General features: G+C 34.2%; 2 protein-coding genes and 1 pseudogene across 2 annotated transcripts; 1 reads left to right on the forward strand and 2 right to left on the reverse strand.

The window, feature by feature from the left end:
- Positions 1-4,218: 4,218 nt before the first annotated feature.
- On the reverse strand, positions 4,219-7,136 carry LOC113779402 (serine/threonine-protein kinase STY17-like). Its single transcript, XM_027324972.1, has 5 exons — positions 7,077-7,136; positions 5,542-5,856; positions 4,956-5,469; positions 4,648-4,790; positions 4,219-4,449 (listed from the first exon to the last, which is right to left on the reverse strand). Exons 1-5 carry the CDS (start codon positions 7,134-7,136, stop codon positions 4,219-4,221), a joined length of 1,263 nt encoding a protein of 420 aa, XP_027180773.1.
- Positions 6,081-6,200, forward strand: LOC113781835 (annotated as a pseudogene).
- Positions 7,137-13,140: 6,004 nt separating the features above from the next.
- Positions 13,141-14,738, reverse strand: LOC113781262 (protein BIG GRAIN 1-like A). Its single transcript, XM_027327169.1, has one exon. The coding sequence runs from the start codon at positions 14,509-14,511 to the stop codon at positions 13,243-13,245; it is 1,269 nt and encodes a 422-aa protein (XP_027182970.1). The 5' UTR covers positions 14,512-14,738; the 3' UTR covers positions 13,141-13,242.
- Between the last annotated feature and the right edge of the window lie 4,242 nt (positions 14,739-18,980).

Below are 18,980 nucleotides of genomic sequence, written 5' to 3' on the forward strand. Positions count from 1 at the left end.
AGTACTCCCTCCCTTTTTTTATAACTGACTTTTAAGGTTTTGCACACCAATTAAGAAAAGTTTTTCATTGTTTAAATCTATACACTACTTTCCTTTTGTACCCTCATTAATTGTCCAATTCACCCATGTTTTCTCTCACTAGAGTATTAAATGGTGCTGTTTTACTAGGCCAAAAGCAATGCAAACTAACTCCCACCAATTATGAAAAGAGAGATAAAAGGGTAAAATTGTGAAAAAATAATTAATGCTGCATAGGGATAATAAAACGACAGATAAAAGTACTTAAGAGCAAATTTCTTAAACGTCAGTTATAAAAAAAGGGAGGGAATAATTAACTACAAAAGGCGACAGTAGCTTGATGACGAATTTGTAGTAGGAGCAGTAAATTTCTTTGACCGCATTAGCATGTTCACCCACAAGAAGGCTGCGCCAATATGCTTAGAAGGGAAAGGAAAGGAAAATCCACAAGGTTAAACAAAAGCGGAGGTGCTAATTTCAAACCAAAAAGAGGGAATGAAAGAAAAACATATAAAGTCCCCATGTGTCTGGTAAATGGGTGTACAAGGCATGGATGATTATCATCGGAGTTAATAATTGAAAGAAAAATAATAAGTCCCCAATGTTCAGAAAAGATTCGAAACATTCCTTACGTTTCATTAAATGTATTCTTCGGTGCTTTACTTTGATTTCAATCTTTCCTTAGATTTCTGATTATTTTACTGACCTCCCTCTAACTTTTAAAAATTATACTTACCTTCCTTGAGATTTATTATTTTATAATATTTATGTCTAATCAATCATTAAAAAGTAATATTAGAAAAGAAAAAATAATATAATTCCACGCTCATCTATTAAATTGTTTAATTAAACAGATACCCGGCCAAACATTAAAGGAAACACTAGAATTTACTGTTTATCATCAGAGATTAAATCACATATAGTATCAAAAATAGTATATCATTCTATATATTTTACTTAACGTAAGATTCAAATTACTCTTTTCAGTTACAAACTCATTGTCAAATATGATCAATAACAAATAATCAAAAAATTCTATAACCAAAATATTATAAAGAGCGAATATGAATGCCATGAAAAGCTCAGCAACTAACTTCAATTTGTTGACAAGAATATTTATGATGTTAAAGTTTGTTTTCTGTAGTATTTTGGTTGCAAATCTTTTGATTATTTGTTGTTGATCATGTTTGATTATGGGTATATAATTAAAAAGAGTAATTTGGATATTATATTAAGTAAAAAAATATAAAATGATATATTTTTTTTTGTTCTATATATGATTTTATCCCTAATGATAAACAACAAATTTTAGTATTCTTCTTTAATGTGTGGGTTGGTATTATATTAATTAAATAATATAGTATATGAAGGGTAATGATGAAATCATATTACTGTCTCTCTTTTAATATCATATTTTAATTATTGGTTGGTCTTAGTGTTACAAGATAATTAATCTCAAGGGAGATTAGCATAATTTTTGAAACCTGGAGGGAGGCCAGTCAAATAATCAGAAACCTCTGAAATTATCCATTTAAAATAATAACTTTATGCCCCTCATAAATTTAAGTTAGCAAAATTTGATTTCGATCTAAATTTTTAATCAATTTTTAGCTTGAAATCAACACATCATTCACATGCAAATCATTTTTTATACATGAAAAGGTCAAATCCCATGTTTTTACTGGCAAAAATAAATATAGATCGAGTTAAATCTTTACTTTTTTGCAAAAAAAATGAATATAGTTCAATTCAAATCTTCCTTTTTTTGAGATAAAAGTGAATATGAATCAAGTCACTTATTTAACTGCAAATGAAATTTAAAGTTTTAGCTTTAAAACAATGACCATGTATATATGGATCACGTGATGGATTCATGATAAAAAAATAGTCGAAAATTTAGATTGGGATCAGATTTTACCTACCCAATTTTATAAGCGAGGTAAAGTATCATTTTAAAAGTGAGGGATGAAAAAATTCATTTAACGAAATGTGGATGACGTTTTTGAAAGATTTTTCCTTTGATAAACCATAATGTATATCATTCAATGAAAATGCAACCGCTAAATCTTGTTCATTATCGTTCTTCACTTATAATTTGAGTTTCAAACCGTTTAATAAAATAAAATTCATTTTACATTTAAACTAAACAAACATGGAAAAACGACTAAAGCTCATGCTCATAATAGGGTTTATCATTACGGAATAGAAAACTAAACACCTTCGTAGTAATTAGTAGCGCAACTATTTTCTTATTTATAGTGCAACATCCAACATGAATTAATTTGCTGACTCCACAGTGTTTTCTTATTTAGAGCACGGAGCTACTTGTCCGGTGGTCCTGTAACCTGTAGACCAAATTCAGTGGACCCATGGTTATACACTTGTGGGTGTAAACTGTAAAGACTCCATGAAATGTTGGGTATGAATTAAATATTCACGTTCAAAATTTGCTTGCTCGTCTTGACTTCTACTTCTAATTTAGTAAAAGTTTAGTTGAAGTTTTGAGCTTAAATTAGGCAAATGGACGTCTTTTGTGACATTAAGACAACAGTTTTTCAGGTTTAAATTGCCGCCATCCACGCTAGCTGGAACTGTCTTTGTTTAAGAACAGCTGTCGAACCTGGCGGGATTTCAAAAGTATACAAGGATCATTCTTGTTAGGAAAAAATACCATAAAGATGTCTATTTTACACCGTCAACTTGTACACTAATGAAGTTGAATGTTTGTTGCAATATCTAAATTTGAATATCATATTTTATAGCTATCAGTGTAAAAAAGATTTATCCATAGCAAAAACAAGCAATTTGACGAGCATGTTACATTTTAAGGCATTTATAACATGAATCTAATTCTATTTAAAGATTTACATATTTATATTTCATTGCATGACGTAAGCTTAAAACATCTTGCTCAAGGATTCAATAGTAAATAATATGATCTAATTCTATTTGAAGATTTACATATTTATATTTCATTGCATGACGCAAGCTTAAGCTATCTTGTTCAAGGATTCAATGGTAAATAAAAAGATTGCAACCCAAGCTCAGCTTATCTTGATGTCAAGTTTTGTTTGGATTGCATTTTTCTGAATTTTTGTAAAAAAAAAAAAAATTACTGTAACGATTTGATATATGTGAAGGGTAAAAAGGTGATCGGAAAACGTAACAAAGAAAACTTGCAATCCAAAGGCACTCTTAGCATTTACGTTAAGTCAAAACTTTTTTCTTTTTTATAAATATAAATATGAGAACTCAAATCCGAAACCCCTCATTTATAATTTATTTTTCCAAACCATCCAATCCATCAGGTCAAGTCAAAACCTACAATAAGCTTGGCCAGGGGAAAAAAAATTTCGGGCCTTAATTTTGAGGTGATTGTGATTAGGGAAAATGATGAATTGGATGGTATAGAAAAAGAGAATAAAAGTGAAAAATTTCGAAACCTCTTGTGTACACTAAAATAGAATCATCCACTTACACTAAAACGGAAAAGAAAAAGTTATTAAGGTCAAGGTAGCCCACGAAAGTCCTAATTGACCCAAGCGTCGAGAATTGATAAGAGAACATCATAATGCATAAAACAAATTCCACACGTGACATATTAAACCGGCCAAATGTACGAGATTTTTTCTTAGAGATAATATTAGTTTATTCTTGGGTGGATGTCAAAGGGGTCCCTCTGGATTCATTATCATGGGAAAAACAAAACCAAAGGCAAAAGCAAAAAAAAAAAAAAAAAAAAACTATTCGGCTACTCCATTTTAATTTTTGGACGTCTATAGGAATAATAGAACCAATAATTTAGGTACATAGAAATCTTTAGGTAACTGGGGTGATGAAAGTTTGGGGCTAGGAATCTTCAATCCTAGACAAAAGGCAGTAGATAAAAAACTCTAATGGAATCATGGATTTTGGAAGCTCAATGGGCCCATACAGTTAGTGATTCAATGATGTCAAATCTTGGGCCTTGAAAAGAGATTGCACTGAACCAATCCTGCATGGTTTAAATCTGTTACTGCAACTGTTGTTGAGGCCTCCCAATTTGAATGGATCTCTTTTTAGATACAAGTTCTTACTTGGAAAATGGAAACGATTACTACTGTTGTACTGCATTCAGCTGATTATTTGGTTCAAACTGTTGATAGTATAACAAGAAAGAGTATTTTTTTTTCTGACAAAACAAGAAAGAGTATCTTAATATTAGTTATTCATAACAAGAAAGGGTATCTTAATAGTAGCCCCTAGGTATTGATTATCTACTAATCTCTTTCTAATACTTCTGAGGATGCAAGTTATGGTTGCAAAGGAGGGTCTTATTGCTGCATCTTCATCCCAAGAATTTCGAATAAGTTCAAGAAGCTCTTTTAGTTTCTCGGCATCATGCTTTGGAAGCGCCGGTCTAAGTCCATTGTTTGCCACTTCCATGGCTATCTGTCAAGCAAAAAGAAGCAGGATGAGTAGTATTCTAATGCACTTTTCAAGAACATGCAAGAATTGAAAGGATACACTCATTGATTAGCATAGGAAATATTTGAAACTACAAGAAACTGTCTGGATGCTAATACAATTTGAATTTGGGAATTGAATTAGAAATTTTCAGTACACATAAGCTAAGAGTTTTCAACATACCCTTGAAGGGCCATAATCTGTTTCAATATATGGATGTTCACCCGTAATCAGCTCATTGAGTATCACACCATAACTATAAACATCACTCTTTTCATCATAAGGTCCACAACGGACTACCTCCGGAGCCATGTAAACATATGTACCTGAAAAATCAAAACTTCATTCAATAATAATAGTTATATCTACCAAAACTACTGATTTTCATACACGTTTCACATTGCCCTAAGGTTAAATGTTATCAACTGATTCAGTGTATAGTGAAATCAATGCCTACTACACGTATTGAAAGAATGCTACTGCATGCTTGCCTGTTTCTCCAGTGAGTGCCTTTTCGCCATCATTCAAGAACCGAGCATGGCCAAAGTCTGCAATCCTTACGTGCATGTCATCATCAAGAAAAATGTTGCTAGGCTTCAAATCACGATGGATAACCTTTGCAGGCTTCTGCTCATGAAGATACTGCATTGCTTGAGCAATCTCTAGGGCCATTTGTAGCCTCTCTTCGAGGGGCGGAAGGGGAACCATTCTTTCTTTCCTTCTGCTGCCCGGACCGTGTAACCAAATTTTGAGAGTTGTACTCAAGAATTCAGTGACTATCCAGCCATGGCTTGGGGGTTCAAGGCAAGCCCCCATCAGCTGAAGCACAAAGGGGTGGCGCTGCCTCGACAATGTCTCAACCTCTTGAACAAAGAAGCCAAGCATGTGCTCATTTGTTTCGAATAAATTGGGGAAGATACACTTCACTGCAACATCAAGTCCTCTCCATGTTCCCCTATATACATCTGCTGTCGTTCCCTGAGCTACTACTTCTTGCAGTTCAAGCTATTTTCAATGGACACTACTATTACTATCATGGCAAAGAAAAGAAAAGCAAAAATTTCCATGTTCTCTAACCTCATCGGGCTCAATGTACCATCCGAGCAATTTTGCTTGAGCAATGAGGGCAGCAAGACTGGTATGTGGATGGGGCTGCGCTGTGGACTGTGGTCCTCTGGGACTGCTAACAAGGCTGTTGATAGCATCAGGTGGGAGAAGGGATTGGGATTCTTGGGGTTTATCTTTGATATTGCCAGTAAATATGTCCAAGAAACCATTGTCTTGCGCTATTTGAAGGCAGTTCCTTAGGTAATCTCGTGTCCTCTCTAGCTGCATCTTGTACAATTTCCTTACTTCTCTTTGCTTTTGGAGTTCGGCTTCTATCGCTGCCAACTTATGAAATTTTTTTTTTTTTTTGGCAAATCAAAGAGAGTCAGAATCAGAAGAAGAAGTAAGCTTTGGTGCACATGTTTCAAGAAATAGCTGGGGAAGGGGAAGAGGAGTCTACTGTGATTAAGGAACGATAGAATTCTTTGTCCCACATCGACAGAATATAGTGGTCATGGAGCAGACAGAAGTTATATAAGGAGTCCAACGCCAACCCAGGAAAATCACGCAGCTACGCGGTGAGCACAGAGCGAACTATTCTTTCGCCTTTTACTAAAGAATACCGTGTGCTCGCCGCAATTAGTGGCATACGCCAATTTTTGGAGAGGTGCCACCCGTTTTAGGGTTGCCCTCTACACTGCTTAGTACAAGAATTCATATGAAAGAAAGGGGAGCATTTATGCCTTTGGTTGGGCCTTACTTGCTTTGGAGAAAAGGCAGCGGCATTATTTGACTTTGGGTCTCTTGCTGGGGGTTATTATTTGTGGGCTCACACACAGCAATTCGTGAGCTATAATTTGCTATAACGTTTGAGACTCGCAAGATAACCACTATACAAAACCACAACCAACAGGCAATTTTTTTTTTTTTTTTTGTCGGCACAGGGGTGTCCGGTCAAGCAACAGGCAATTGAACACCCATTTTTTATTGTATAAAAATAGCCTCTAAATCATTGTAGTAGTTTCTTTTTAAAATACGATATAAGAGATATATGGGGGTGTTTTAATAGATATTAGAACATGAAATGATCCATATGACAATTTAATAGATATTGAAATAAGAAATGGTACAATTTAATAGATATAGAAATATACCGATTTAATAGATATTGAAACAAGAAATAGTATAGATATATGACAAATTTAATAGTACACAGATATACGGCAATTTAATAGATGTTGTTGGGACGGAAAATGATTTAATAGATGTTGTTAGGATAGGAAATGATACAAGAAGTGGACCAGAAGATCCTTTACGCTTTCTTTTTGTAAATAAAAAGTCGTTTTGACATTCAAAAAATCGTTCCAAAACACCTAGTACTAGTAAAGCAACGTAACAAATTTATCACAAAACAACTTATTATCAGTTCTCTAAGCTGTTAAACCATTTACAGTTTTTCTCGATCGGTTGAAATTTTTCTTTTGCAAATTAGAACTTCAGAACAGGGTTGGATAAGTTCAAGGAAAACTATATGACGAATTCGAATTAAAATAGTAACAACATACCTGTTTCTCCAGCTGGATACTTGCAGGTGGAGGTTGTCGGTAAGAAGTGGCGGATCCCATAACCATGCAATCCCCGGCGCTTCTACAACAGCTGAAGCAACGAATGAACTTGGGCTTTCTGACCAGCTTGGGTGGTTGTGGGTGGACACTGTCGTTCATTACTGTGAACTGGTTTCGAGATCTTGCTTCCTCTCTTATGGATGGATCAAAACCACAACAGCTGGGAGCAAAGGATGAAGCTGCTGCCTTAGTTGTATCGATTCTTGGAGATCTTCAGATTTCACTTTTGTGCTTATAATGTACAGCAGTACTCATCTGTTTTCGGACTTTGTAATGAACTTTTTGTCTACTTATCAATCAGCCGATGCCCTTATTCGTTTGGATGCATTCATTTAGTCTTTTACTCTTTTGTAGTTTTGTTTCCAAGCTACAACAAAAGAAAGATATATTTAAAACCTCTCAAAACATTTGCAGGGGGGAAAATTTAAAAAAAAATTCAAGATTATAGAATCCGAGGAAAAAGTACTACTACTTATAAATTCAAGATTAAATTTGTAAAATATAAATGTAATAACGGAAACTAGATGATTCTTTTAACATGTTCTTCAATATTTAATCAACTTTTTACCTCACTAAACTATTTCCAACAAAGTGCTATAGTAATATTTGTTTCTTGAAACTCTCCCACAAAAATGCAATCCAAGTGGAGTTTTGCAAATACCAAATTAAAAGTCGATTATTATAACGTTCTAGTACAATGGAAATTTTCTTTTTGCAGGAAGGTCAAAAAAAAAAAAATGACCATCCATTGGACAAAACTCCACTTGTTTTTTCATTTAATCAGTTTAGGACAAAAGTATATTTACAGGAAGAAAAAGTGAGATTAAGTTTCTTTAATTTGTCCGGAAACAAACAAGTGGCGAATTTGTCGAAGATTTTACGTTAAAGTCTCCAGAAAGGGCATATACTCGGGAACAAAAAGGTTGGTGGAAACTTCAACAGTATGAACAATATATACTTGTATTGTATGTATCAATGTATATGCCAAAAACGCTGTATTTATAAGTTATAACTCTGTCTATTTTTTCTCCGAAATTATGCATAGAATAAAGTCTGCAATCGGACTTTTCAAGGACAAAAATGAAATATTTCTGATTTTCTCGCAAATCACTTTCAAAGAGATAAAAAAGAAATTTAAAAAAAAACATAAAAAAAGTATTAACTTTGAGAATGTTCGATTTGATTTCCGAATGATTCAAGTCTTTCATGAACGAGTCGTGCTGATACCTTAATTAATTGAAAGTGTGCAATTCAATTTAAAAATGGAATTTAATCTTCTTTTAATTCGATAATTAGTGTTTTGCATAGCAAGAAGTTACTGAAAAAGTGGTTTTTTTTTTTAATATAAGCAATCGTTTGATTGCCACGTTTCTTTTTCCATCTTACAAATCAAGGTAAATCGTTTATATCTTCATTGTTGATCTCCATAAGCTAGTTTCCCTATGTTGCCTAAATTATCAATCAGTAGGAAACAAAAACCAAATTTTGATTGAAAGTAACTAAGCAAGATTTGTTGACAGGATATTGATATCTGGAGATTTTGGGGTTCGGTTCATGCATCAAGATTGGAGCAAAAAGTAGGAACGGTTGATTTTTCCAAAGCCACAATTTTTGACTTTTGTGGCATAATCTTCATCCCACATCGATGAAGTTAGAAGTTGAGGGGAACATAACTCTCAAGCCATCCTTCCAAAGCCACCGATATGTCAGTGGGATTTGCTTTGGAAGCCTTCCCTCAACTTTTAACATCGGTGGGAGGAGGGCTCAACTTCTAACATGTTTTGGAAGGATGGCTTTTGGCATTTTTTCTATCTCATATGGGTGGGATTTGTTTTGGAAGCCTTCCCTCAACTTCTAACTTCACCGATGTGGGATGAATATTATGCCACAAAAGTCAAAAATTGTGAAAGAAACTACCAAATGAATGCATAATAAATAAAAGAGATAAGGAAAGATCGCACCCGAAAATTGATAACGGAGTTCGGTTAATTTTGCCTAATCTCCGAACACCGTCTAAGCGACCCGTTCTTAATAATTTGGGAGAAGAAATTACAAATAATTCTTTTTTTTTTGGTGTTTTATACGGTTTATTTGGGTGTATTTTCTTATTCGTGTGTATGTAATGTTTATGTATACACGGGTCTGATTGTGATAATATACCGTGCACGTAAATTCTGTCATAGGAGATTGGGTTTTAAGTGGGACCACTTGTGACCTTCCAGTCTTTTTTTGGGAATTTACTTGGTATGGTAATTCTGTCTAAGGAGATTGTTTTAACGATCTTTCCTGGGAATTACTGAATCGGTTTAATTCACTAGTTGTATTTTGAGTGGGAAATTACCCGATTTTCCCGACAGGGACTGGATTTGTTGTCACAGAAATGGCTACAAACTACAAAATCTTAAAATCATTGTAATATGCAACACGTAGGAATGTGCCCAGAACATGTTTGGTGCACCAACCTATTTTACTCCTCCTGTTATTTTTATTATTGGAATATGGTGTACCAAACAGTTATGAATTCATTTTTGAAACAAAATAATAATAATAATAATAAATATTCTTATTGTGTGACCATTTATTAAACTGTATTATCGTATGTATGTATGTATGCGTGATGCCTTTGTAATCCAGTAACCTGTTTCAGTCCATTTCTCTGATTTCCAATTTGCATTGAGATGTCATCCTAATTCTAAGAAAGACGGTCTCTTGATGATGGTGTCTTGTCTAATCAGATGCATCAGTTTTAAAAACTAGAAAGTGTTAGATCTAACACCATTTGGATTGCTATTTTTAAGAGTTTTTGTAGAAAAATATACTGTAACGATTTGATGTACACGAGGTAAAAAAGTAATTGAAAATTTTGATCATGAAAACCGTAAAAATTTTTCTTTAGAAAACTCAATCCGAACAAAATATTTGCATCAGATGCATCACACAGGTTGATCATAAAATTATTAATCTCCCTAACCTATACATTCACTTCTTTTGTAAGCAACTTATATATGCCCTTTTACCTAACAAGTTTCCTCAGTTGCACATGAATGTTCTACTCGAAATCAACAATCAACGTGCAAATAGGGCTTTCTCCAAGAACTGAGATTCAACCAACGAAGCCGCTAGCTAGCAAGATAACAACTGAAGCAAGCATGAGTTCAACCTGACGATTGAGAATATTAATAAATAGGGCAATGATCAGAGGAGTATAATCATGAATGTGTAGAAGGTTGTGGGATAAGAATAGGTTCAACCTGCAAAATTGAAGTCCAGTGGATGGTCAAACTCTACACAGGTTAAGATATGTATGTACAGAAACTCTATAAATTTTGTATCTCATGAAGCCACAAATTTCTTCTCATCATAATTGCAGCCAACTTCCCCACTTCTGCACTTCACCCACCCCATAGAGGAAGCTCAAAGGAATGATGCAAACGCAGCTTTTGATACCAACTTAGATATTAAACTGAAATTGGTGCGGAAAGAACCTTTTCGAACTCAATATAAAACACACTAAACTATTAAAAGTAGTCCTAACACTTGCTAGAATATCCTTATTCCACACTTCCCGCAACTACATAAATTGATGAACTTAGTTAAAAGTCCACCATCTAATTAAACAATTCAAGTTGTTCTTGTTCGTTTGTCTCTAATTATTTGATCCTGTTACAATTTTGACTAGAAAGATGCTTCCCCGCCCCCCAAAAAAACACAACTTATTTTGCAATTTGCATGCCCATCACGTAGTTAAATGTTCATAGGCCATGATTTTGGTGGCAAACTTACAAATGCTAGCTTTGTTTATCTTGCAGCAGTCAGAAAAAATGGACTATTTGAAAACCGGAAAAAAAAAAAGAGTGATTATATTGCAACTAATGGCCGAATTCTTGGACTCTTCACTTTTGAATGACCAAATCCCTGTTCATCAACATGCCCTCGAATCCAGTTGAGTCCTCAAAAGTCAATACAGAACTATAAAACTAAATGAAGGTATGGCGAAGAAATATAGAACAGTTGAGTACTATTCTGCACAAAGATAATTCCATCTGTTTCACTTCCTTAAATCCTTCAAGTTAAGAGCATTTCCAAAACTAACTTCAATCTAATTAGTTTGGGTAAACAACAAAAAAGCCCCCTGTGGTATAGCTATCTTACAGAAAATTTCCTATAGTTTCAAATCATACGTGTTGGTATCTCATAGTTTGAAGTAATTTGAACATTAACAGAAATCGTTAAAACAAACGGTTTTGAGTAAAATGACAGAAATGCCCTAATAATATAAGCAAAAAATAGACTAAAACAAACGATTTTTAATTCATTGGTTTCATTCACTAATAATATAAGCAAAAAGCGTCGATTTCTACAAGTTTGGAGCAAATTTGAGGAAGAATCATGGTTGTTTTATTAAGGTATGAGGGGCAAAATAGGTATTTCAGGTCAAAATTTGTCCTAAAAAACTATTTTTTGGAAGAACCACGCGCATTTCTGGCACGTTTACATCACACGGGTTAAATTTAACAATTTCCGTTGATTTTTCACTTTACTTCAAACCATGAGGTACCCATGTGTATGATTTAAACCCATAGGGGGCTTTTCTGTAAGATAACTATACCACACAGGGGACTTTTTTTGTTGTTTATCCAATTAGGTTAATGCAACTCTGTGAAGGATGCTAGGGCCTTTACCAATGTAATAGTTGTGTCTCTCACTTGTACCAAACAGGTTGCAGGCTGGTTTCTGGCTGTAAATTGCCTACTGCCTGTGCAGGATTAAAGAACATTTTCTGGTGGACTGTCCAACTATACATATGGTACAATAGTCAATAGTATTAGTAGTTGCACTTGAACTTCAAATGACTCTCTCTGCTGTTAATTTGTAGAACTAGCACCACCACTGCTACTACAGTACTACTCTTGCAGTCGATTAGGCCCATCCCATTAGGGGAGTTATGTGCATGAGAAAAAGTTTGAACTTGGAAAACTTCTTAGCAAATTTGGCATTTGGGATTCCCACAACTCCTGGAGAAATTTTCCCAGTTTTTGATGATAAGGCCTTAATCAGTGATTCATCAATTGTAACAGTAGTAACAAATCAATTGATTTCATTTAGTCTCAACAGCCGTACTACAAACCACATATGTTAGTTTCTCATTTTCTATCTCGCATTATCAGACGAGCTCAATGCACAAATTACATGCAGCTCACCCTTCTATGATCCTTGATGATGTTTCCTTAGCCCCCCACCACTTTGTTGTTGTTGGTTTTACCATACCACCCCCACCAGCCACTTCCCAATGGAAGCTTTGGCAGAAAATGGTCCCAGAAGATGTCGAATCTCGAATGAGACAATGGATTATTTTAGTCACACATTCTCCAAAAGCTTGAGTGTGATCAAAGAAAGAAAGAGAGGAGGACTGGTTTTTTTTGACCTGAAAGTAAAGATAAGTCTCCTAACAATCTCTTATAAATTTAATAACCAATCTGATAGATTTTTTGGAGCATGTGGGCACTCAATCCTCCAAATGCTACTAGAATGGAACAGACTTTTCTTGATCCTGGGGATTTGTACTGTGAGATTTAAAACTTGAAACAGCCTGATGAAGCAAAGTCTGTGGAACAAAATTTCCAAATTTCCAATTCCAAAGAGAAAAAATAACAACAGAAAAGCAAAAGCTCTCAACTTTCCCTGTTCCCATGGTCGAAGATCTCCCTTTCCTTTACCCCAAAATACCAATCCCACCTTGTGTATTGCTTCTCATTTCGATCTCGAATCTTCATTTTTTTTGCCCTCTCTTTCTTTTTCTTTTCCTCTGTTTTATCAAAAACTGTCACTCTCCTGCCCACTTGGGGATCTGCTCTCAATCACCCACCCCATTTCTCTTTTTCAGTAGCTGTCTCTGTCTTCCACCTCTGCTTTTTTACATCCCATAATTTTTTACATCATCAAATTCCAAAGAAGAAACAAAAAAATAGAACCCGCTGAAAAAATACTCCAAAAGAAGTGTATCTGATCAAAAGCATAGAAGTACTGAGCATTATTTGAATCGCAAATAACAAAAAAGCCAAACATTTACATCATCAGCAATCATTTTTCTTGATGGGGTAAATAACTAACGAATCAAGCCACTAGCAATAGCCCGATTTGTATCAAGGTGTGTGGTTTCATAGACTGGAAGTTCTTCACAAAATCTATTGTTTCCGAACAATGCCAAATGATCAATTTCAAACAAATCAGAACTCGAATCACTGGCTGCATCTTCATCATCGTCGTCATAATCTTCTTCATGATGATCTTGAATCATTCTATCAATGGCAAAGTTCTCCTTCTTGTGATTCTGATGATAGGCTTTCAAGTTATCTCTGTCTCTTTCAGCAGCTGCAGCAGCCCCTTCAGTTTTCCTCTGAACTGTTGAATTTTGTGACATTAATGGTGGCTTACCAAATCTGTCAGAATCTTGATCATACGTACTTTTGTGCCCACAAGGCCGACAGTCTTCGTCAACAATTACGCTAACAGGACAGAACCTGACCGTCCTTTTAGCACCGTTATTGAGTTTAGCCCTTGAATTTGGTGAACTCCTGCTCAAACATGATCTCGAAAATGAAGAAGCTGATGAACACGTTGAAACTGAAGAAGATACTTGACTAATGGACGAGCTCTTGTTTGATTTCTTCTTCTCAACATTTGCTTCTTCAGAACAAGCCTTTGATTTCTTGGAATGTCCATTAGTGAATAGATTGTTGATGAAGCTGGTAAGTCGGCCACCGGGGGAAATGGGCTGTTTCACTTTCTTCAAATTCGCATAGATCTTTAAGGCCCTGGATTTCGACTTGATCAGATTTTCCTCTGTTTCAACTGACTCCTGATCTCTGCTAAACATCAAAAACTCATTTTTTTGCTGTCCCCTTCGTGGTGAAACACTTGTCCTAACAAGTTTAGGCCTCGATGATGCAAAGCAAGATTTTCTAGTCTTTATCGAGGCGAAAAACTCGGTGTCTGATGATGAAAGTCCACCAGAACTAGAATCAGAGGAACTGGAACCTGAACTAAAGAAGAGAGGATCGTTGTCCAACTCTTTTCTTTGAGAAGAGACTTTCTCATGGACTTTTTTCTCCATCCATTTCTCAATCAAGCAAGCTCTTTTGAGGCTCGCCATTTCTTCATCTTCCACAATACTACTAGACTTTGCTCTGCCTCCATTGTGCTTCTTGATGGAAGTTGCATGACTTCTTTCTTTGTTTAACTTCCACTCCTCACCTTTTTCATCATATCCATCTATTGAACGGTAGATTTCATCCAGGAGGCTGGAAGAAAAAGAAGGGTTCTTGGGATTATTTCTTGATCTCTCTTCTCTCAACGATTTCTCCCAACTATACATTACTTCTATGTTGTTAAAAAACAAAAAACTCTACCTCAACTCCCAAGTTGTAAATGAGAAGAGTATAAGAAAAAAAAAAAAGGGTAGCAAGAAGAAGAAGAAGTAGAAGATGTGGATAGGCCAAAAAGAAAGCAAGCAATGACACGAAATTGTCAGCCTTTGAATTGAACTGAACCGATCTGATGAAAGGTTATGAGTTTGGAGGAAGAATGGAATGTGAATGAATGAAGAAGGCAATAGACTAATAGGAGAGAGAGAGAGAGAGAGGCTTATAGTAGATATATATAAAGGGGAAGGAAGGAAGGAAGGAGAATCATAGGCGTGCATGGTCACCCAAATGGCAGCTTGGCTTTTGGTAACGTGATCCATGTATCACTTTTACAAAAAATTTTAGCTGCTGCTGCTGCTAGTTAATCTCTACTCTCAAGACATAATATGTTGATGATGGTAAATTTGGATTGAAAAAATCATCTACATATTATTATTAAGCACCATCTAGTTAGGCCTTGATTATGATAAGCACCATCTAATTAGGCCTTGATTATGATAATAACAGAGCAAAACAAATGTTTACGTATATGGGAAAAGATTATTATTGCACCCTTGTACTTTTCCATCATGATTAACAACAGACAAAGACACAGAGTATAAAGCAGCAATACATAGTTTACACCGCAAAGCATATTGCCTCAAGTAACTTGTGTTTTTGAGTTTGTTCTTTAAAAAGTAAGTCAAAGCCAAAATGCTGCCCTAGCAGCAAATATCATGGTCATAATCTACTGTCAAGAAAGGCAAAAAAAAAAAAAATCGTCTATTTACAAAAAGTTTTTTTTTTTTGGAAGAAATTGTTGCAATTCAGTGAGTGGATGGTAATTTTAAAGGTTTAATTAATAGTGGGCCAACCTTCCTTTTTTGTATGCTTGTTTGTTGTATTCTTTAAAAAAAAAAAAAGGAGAGATAGAAAAGGAAAAAAAAATCTGCAATATGGTATTCTTTCTTTTAAAAAAAAAAATCTGCATGGGGGATTATTCCATGTAATGGTAGAAGGAGAAAAGAAGATTAATATTAATAAGGATTAATCTTTCCTACACTGATAGTTAATCTGTAATACAGTACAGTAGTCTGTTGCATGGATATGAAGAGGAAAATGTAATCGTAGAAGGAGAAAAAGATTAATAATTAACAGTTAACCAAAGTAGAAGTCTGGACAAGTGTTTAAAGTGGCAGATGGGGCAAAATGCTGGTTTTGGGGACAAAATGTTCTGTTCATGAAATTGATAGTGCAGTATAGTGGGTGGCAATTGTGGTAATGATAGTACTTGTAGGCTTGTTTGTACTAATAATCCATATTCAAACATTCTTTTGGAAAAGAAAAGTAGGGAACTTTTGAAAGTCGAGGAATGTGTAACATCAATATGAACAAATCCACATCGAATTTTCTATTGTTGATCAAAGTTAGTTAAACTTGAATAGTTTAGAATATTAGGACTCCATCTAGGATTGGAATGGGGACATGGGCCACGGTAGGTTTTTATTTTTTTCCGATAAAACGTCGTAATTTTATTAAAACCTGTATTAATGACAGAAGTTATATTATCAAATATGTACGATATCGAAGAACAAATCTGAAAAATGGATACTATATATCTGAATACCAACGTTCCCAATTGGACCATTAAAAATTTTTTTATAAACAAAAAAAAAAATCATTTCTTTAAGCAATCCTAAAATTATTGTGATTGGAGAAATTGAAAATGCCAAAAGCGGTAGGTAGTTCCATAATCACGTATTAGTCCCCCTCCATCCATGTAATTATAAATTCAATTACATATTCTTTTTTTTGAATTGTAAATGTGATTGGACGGTTTGTAATTTTGGATAGTCGATCGGCTGGTGACATTAAAAATAATTAATTCACCAATAACAAACGCAGAATTAAAAGATAGTCAAAGCATTGCACATGGATCGCACCGGCTTTGTACCCTGTTCATTTTTTCCGGTGGTCCAATTAGTAGATGAATCAATGTAAAACCTATTTTAGGCGAGTATTTTATTTTGGTCATTTGAATACCAATAGTGGAAGGAAAAATCGAGTAGCCATCTTAACCTACTTAATTAGTGAAGAGAAAAATGATGTCTACTTTTTTGGTGGGTAATTAATGTTATTTATGCCATTATAGAGTATCCACCATCAAATTGCTGTCACTTGCGCACTTGTATTGTTTGTCCTCTATTTTTTTTTGGGGTAATATACACATTACTACAAAATTATACAAAATCCTCTGCGATTTCAAAAAATATACATAACCCTGTTATGGTTTGGACTAAAGTGTCAAAGTAACGAAACTGATTCTTTGTAGTGAAAACTACAAAATTGTCGAGCTTGCCCTTGTTGAAAATCTAAAATGATTAAAGTGACCAAAATATATAAACATAATATGCATGATATTTTAACTTCTTATGATCTTGTGTTTTACCGCATAATCCCCTTATAGTTTAGAGTTTAATCGCATAAGCTTCTTACGATTTTCAAATTATGTATACAATATATAATTCTTGAGTAATGGCAGTTAGTATAAACACTTTTTGTCATCTTTTGAACTTTCGATTTTACTCCTATAAAAATTAATTTTTACCCTAATCACATTTTGCCAATGTAACTACCTACAACCATTCTAAGTATTGTAACTACCAAATTACTACAATCATATAAACCAAGATTCTTTCATGAAAATTTTATATAAAATTTTTTGTATGTAACACATTGGCATATAACTCACCTTATCACTAATAAATAATTTTCAACTTTACATAGAGGTAATTTTGACATTTTGGTTGACTCCGTTATAGAATACAAATTCCGTCATTGTGATACTTTAATCCAAACCATGAGAGAGTTATGTATAACTTTGAAACTATAGGAAGTTATGTAAAAAAAATACTAAACCACAGGAGGGGTAAAGTATAATTCACCATTTTTTTTTATGAACAATTAATAGCCGGATTTAACCCTTTAAGTCAGCTTTTGCAATGATGTTAGGAGAGCCTAAATGTTGATTGATTGCCCTGATAATGATGATGAGAATATCCATGAACACAAAAGAAATTATGAACTTCGAGGAATGGTTTTAAATGTTAACTAATACAAGCTGAAACAGTGTTTTTTTTTTTTCCCCTTCGGACATTTAGATAAAAACTGAGTTACATATCTCATGGAGGAGCCTAAGAAAGTTGACCTTCTCTAATTGAAAGTTGAAGAAACTTCGATCAGTGAAGGAGCCTAGAAAAAAGGTAAGTTGCATTCTCTTCGAGAAAATTTAAATTCAAAAGATGAAAAAGGAAAGTAATTAATGTCAGTTCGACGAAGTAAATCATTAGGTTCATATTAATCGTGGTGGAACAGAGAGGAGGAGCCTTCTAAGTTGTAACCACAAATCAATTTTGGAGACTTGGAATTAAAGAAAGTTAAAAGATAAAAAGGTGAATTATGACTCTTTTGCTCTGTTCAAATAAATGCAACTTTCATAACGATTTGATTTTTAATTTTCGAAAGTCAAGTTGCTGATATTTTGCTTTCCTTTTTGTTCATACAGACAGGGTAGAACATATGTTGAAAAAGGGAAGATAATAAAGGATTAATGATTTCAATCATGGCAGAATTTCTAGGAACAGTTGATTTCATGTTCGAAATGATTTTGGCTTCGAACTGAAGGAACGGAATAAAGTGAGAGGGTATTTTAAGGAGCTGAATCACTTTCTTCCTCCTCCTTCTTCTTCTTCTTCTTTTTTTTTTTTAAAAAAAAGTTTTTCCTTTCTGGTTACCATCAATTTGTAGTATTTTACAACCAACAGTGATACGTCATAAATCCTACTAGAATTAAAATTTAAACAAAAAATTAGAATATTTGAGTCCCAAACCATATGATCATTCCTTTAGTTTCCACAAAAAAAAAAAAAAAAATGCAGTTGGGTTCAATGCAGGATAGAACAGCTGTTAAGCATCTTGATTGGAAGAACTAAAAACCAAAATAAAATTATAGGTTTAGGTTAAAAAAAAACTAAGAAGCGTGTTTGGATAGAAGATTATTTGAAAAAATCTCTTGAAATAGCACTTTAACACTGTAGTATTTTTTTGTGATGTAATGTATGAGATTGAAAAATATTTAAAGGAGATTAGTGAACGTGTTTATAATGTAATAAAAAAATTTGTCTTTTCTAAATAATGGCTAATCCAAAGAAACACATTTTGGAAAAGGAATGTTCTGATAAACGTAAAGGACAAAAAATGACGCTTTTAGTGCTTTATGAAACTTGAACGTAAATAAACCATGTTAATTCGGGACAAGAACGGGTTGGGTGATTAGGGGAAAAGTGTAAACGGAAGATCCCACGTTCGAATAAGTGCGAGATCCCATGTTCGAGACCTCTTACACTGAAAAAAAAATTAAAAATTAAAAAGCCCATGTTAA

Source organism: Coffea eugenioides, chromosome 8, assembly GCF_003713205.1.
Source record: "Coffea eugenioides isolate CCC68of chromosome 8, Ceug_1.0, whole genome shotgun sequence".
Taxonomy (NCBI): Eukaryota; Viridiplantae; Streptophyta; class Magnoliopsida; order Gentianales; family Rubiaceae; genus Coffea; species Coffea eugenioides.

Coding starts and splice junctions, on each gene's coding strand:
- LOC113779402 (XM_027324972.1), bottom strand. CDS start 7,136: ATGGGATCCGCCACTTCTTACCGACAACCTCCACCTGCAAGTATCCAG. Junction 5,857..7,076: donor GTATCCAGCTGGAGAAACAG/GTATGTTGTTAC, acceptor AAATTTCATAAG/TTGGCAGCGATAGAAGCCGA. Junction 5,470..5,541: donor GGTACATTGAGCCCGATGAG/GTTAGAGAACAT, acceptor CATTGAAAATAG/CTTGAACTGCAAGAAGTAGT.
- LOC113781262 (XM_027327169.1), bottom strand. CDS start 14,511: ATGTATAGTTGGGAGAAATCGTTGAGAGAAGAGAGATCAAGAAATAAT.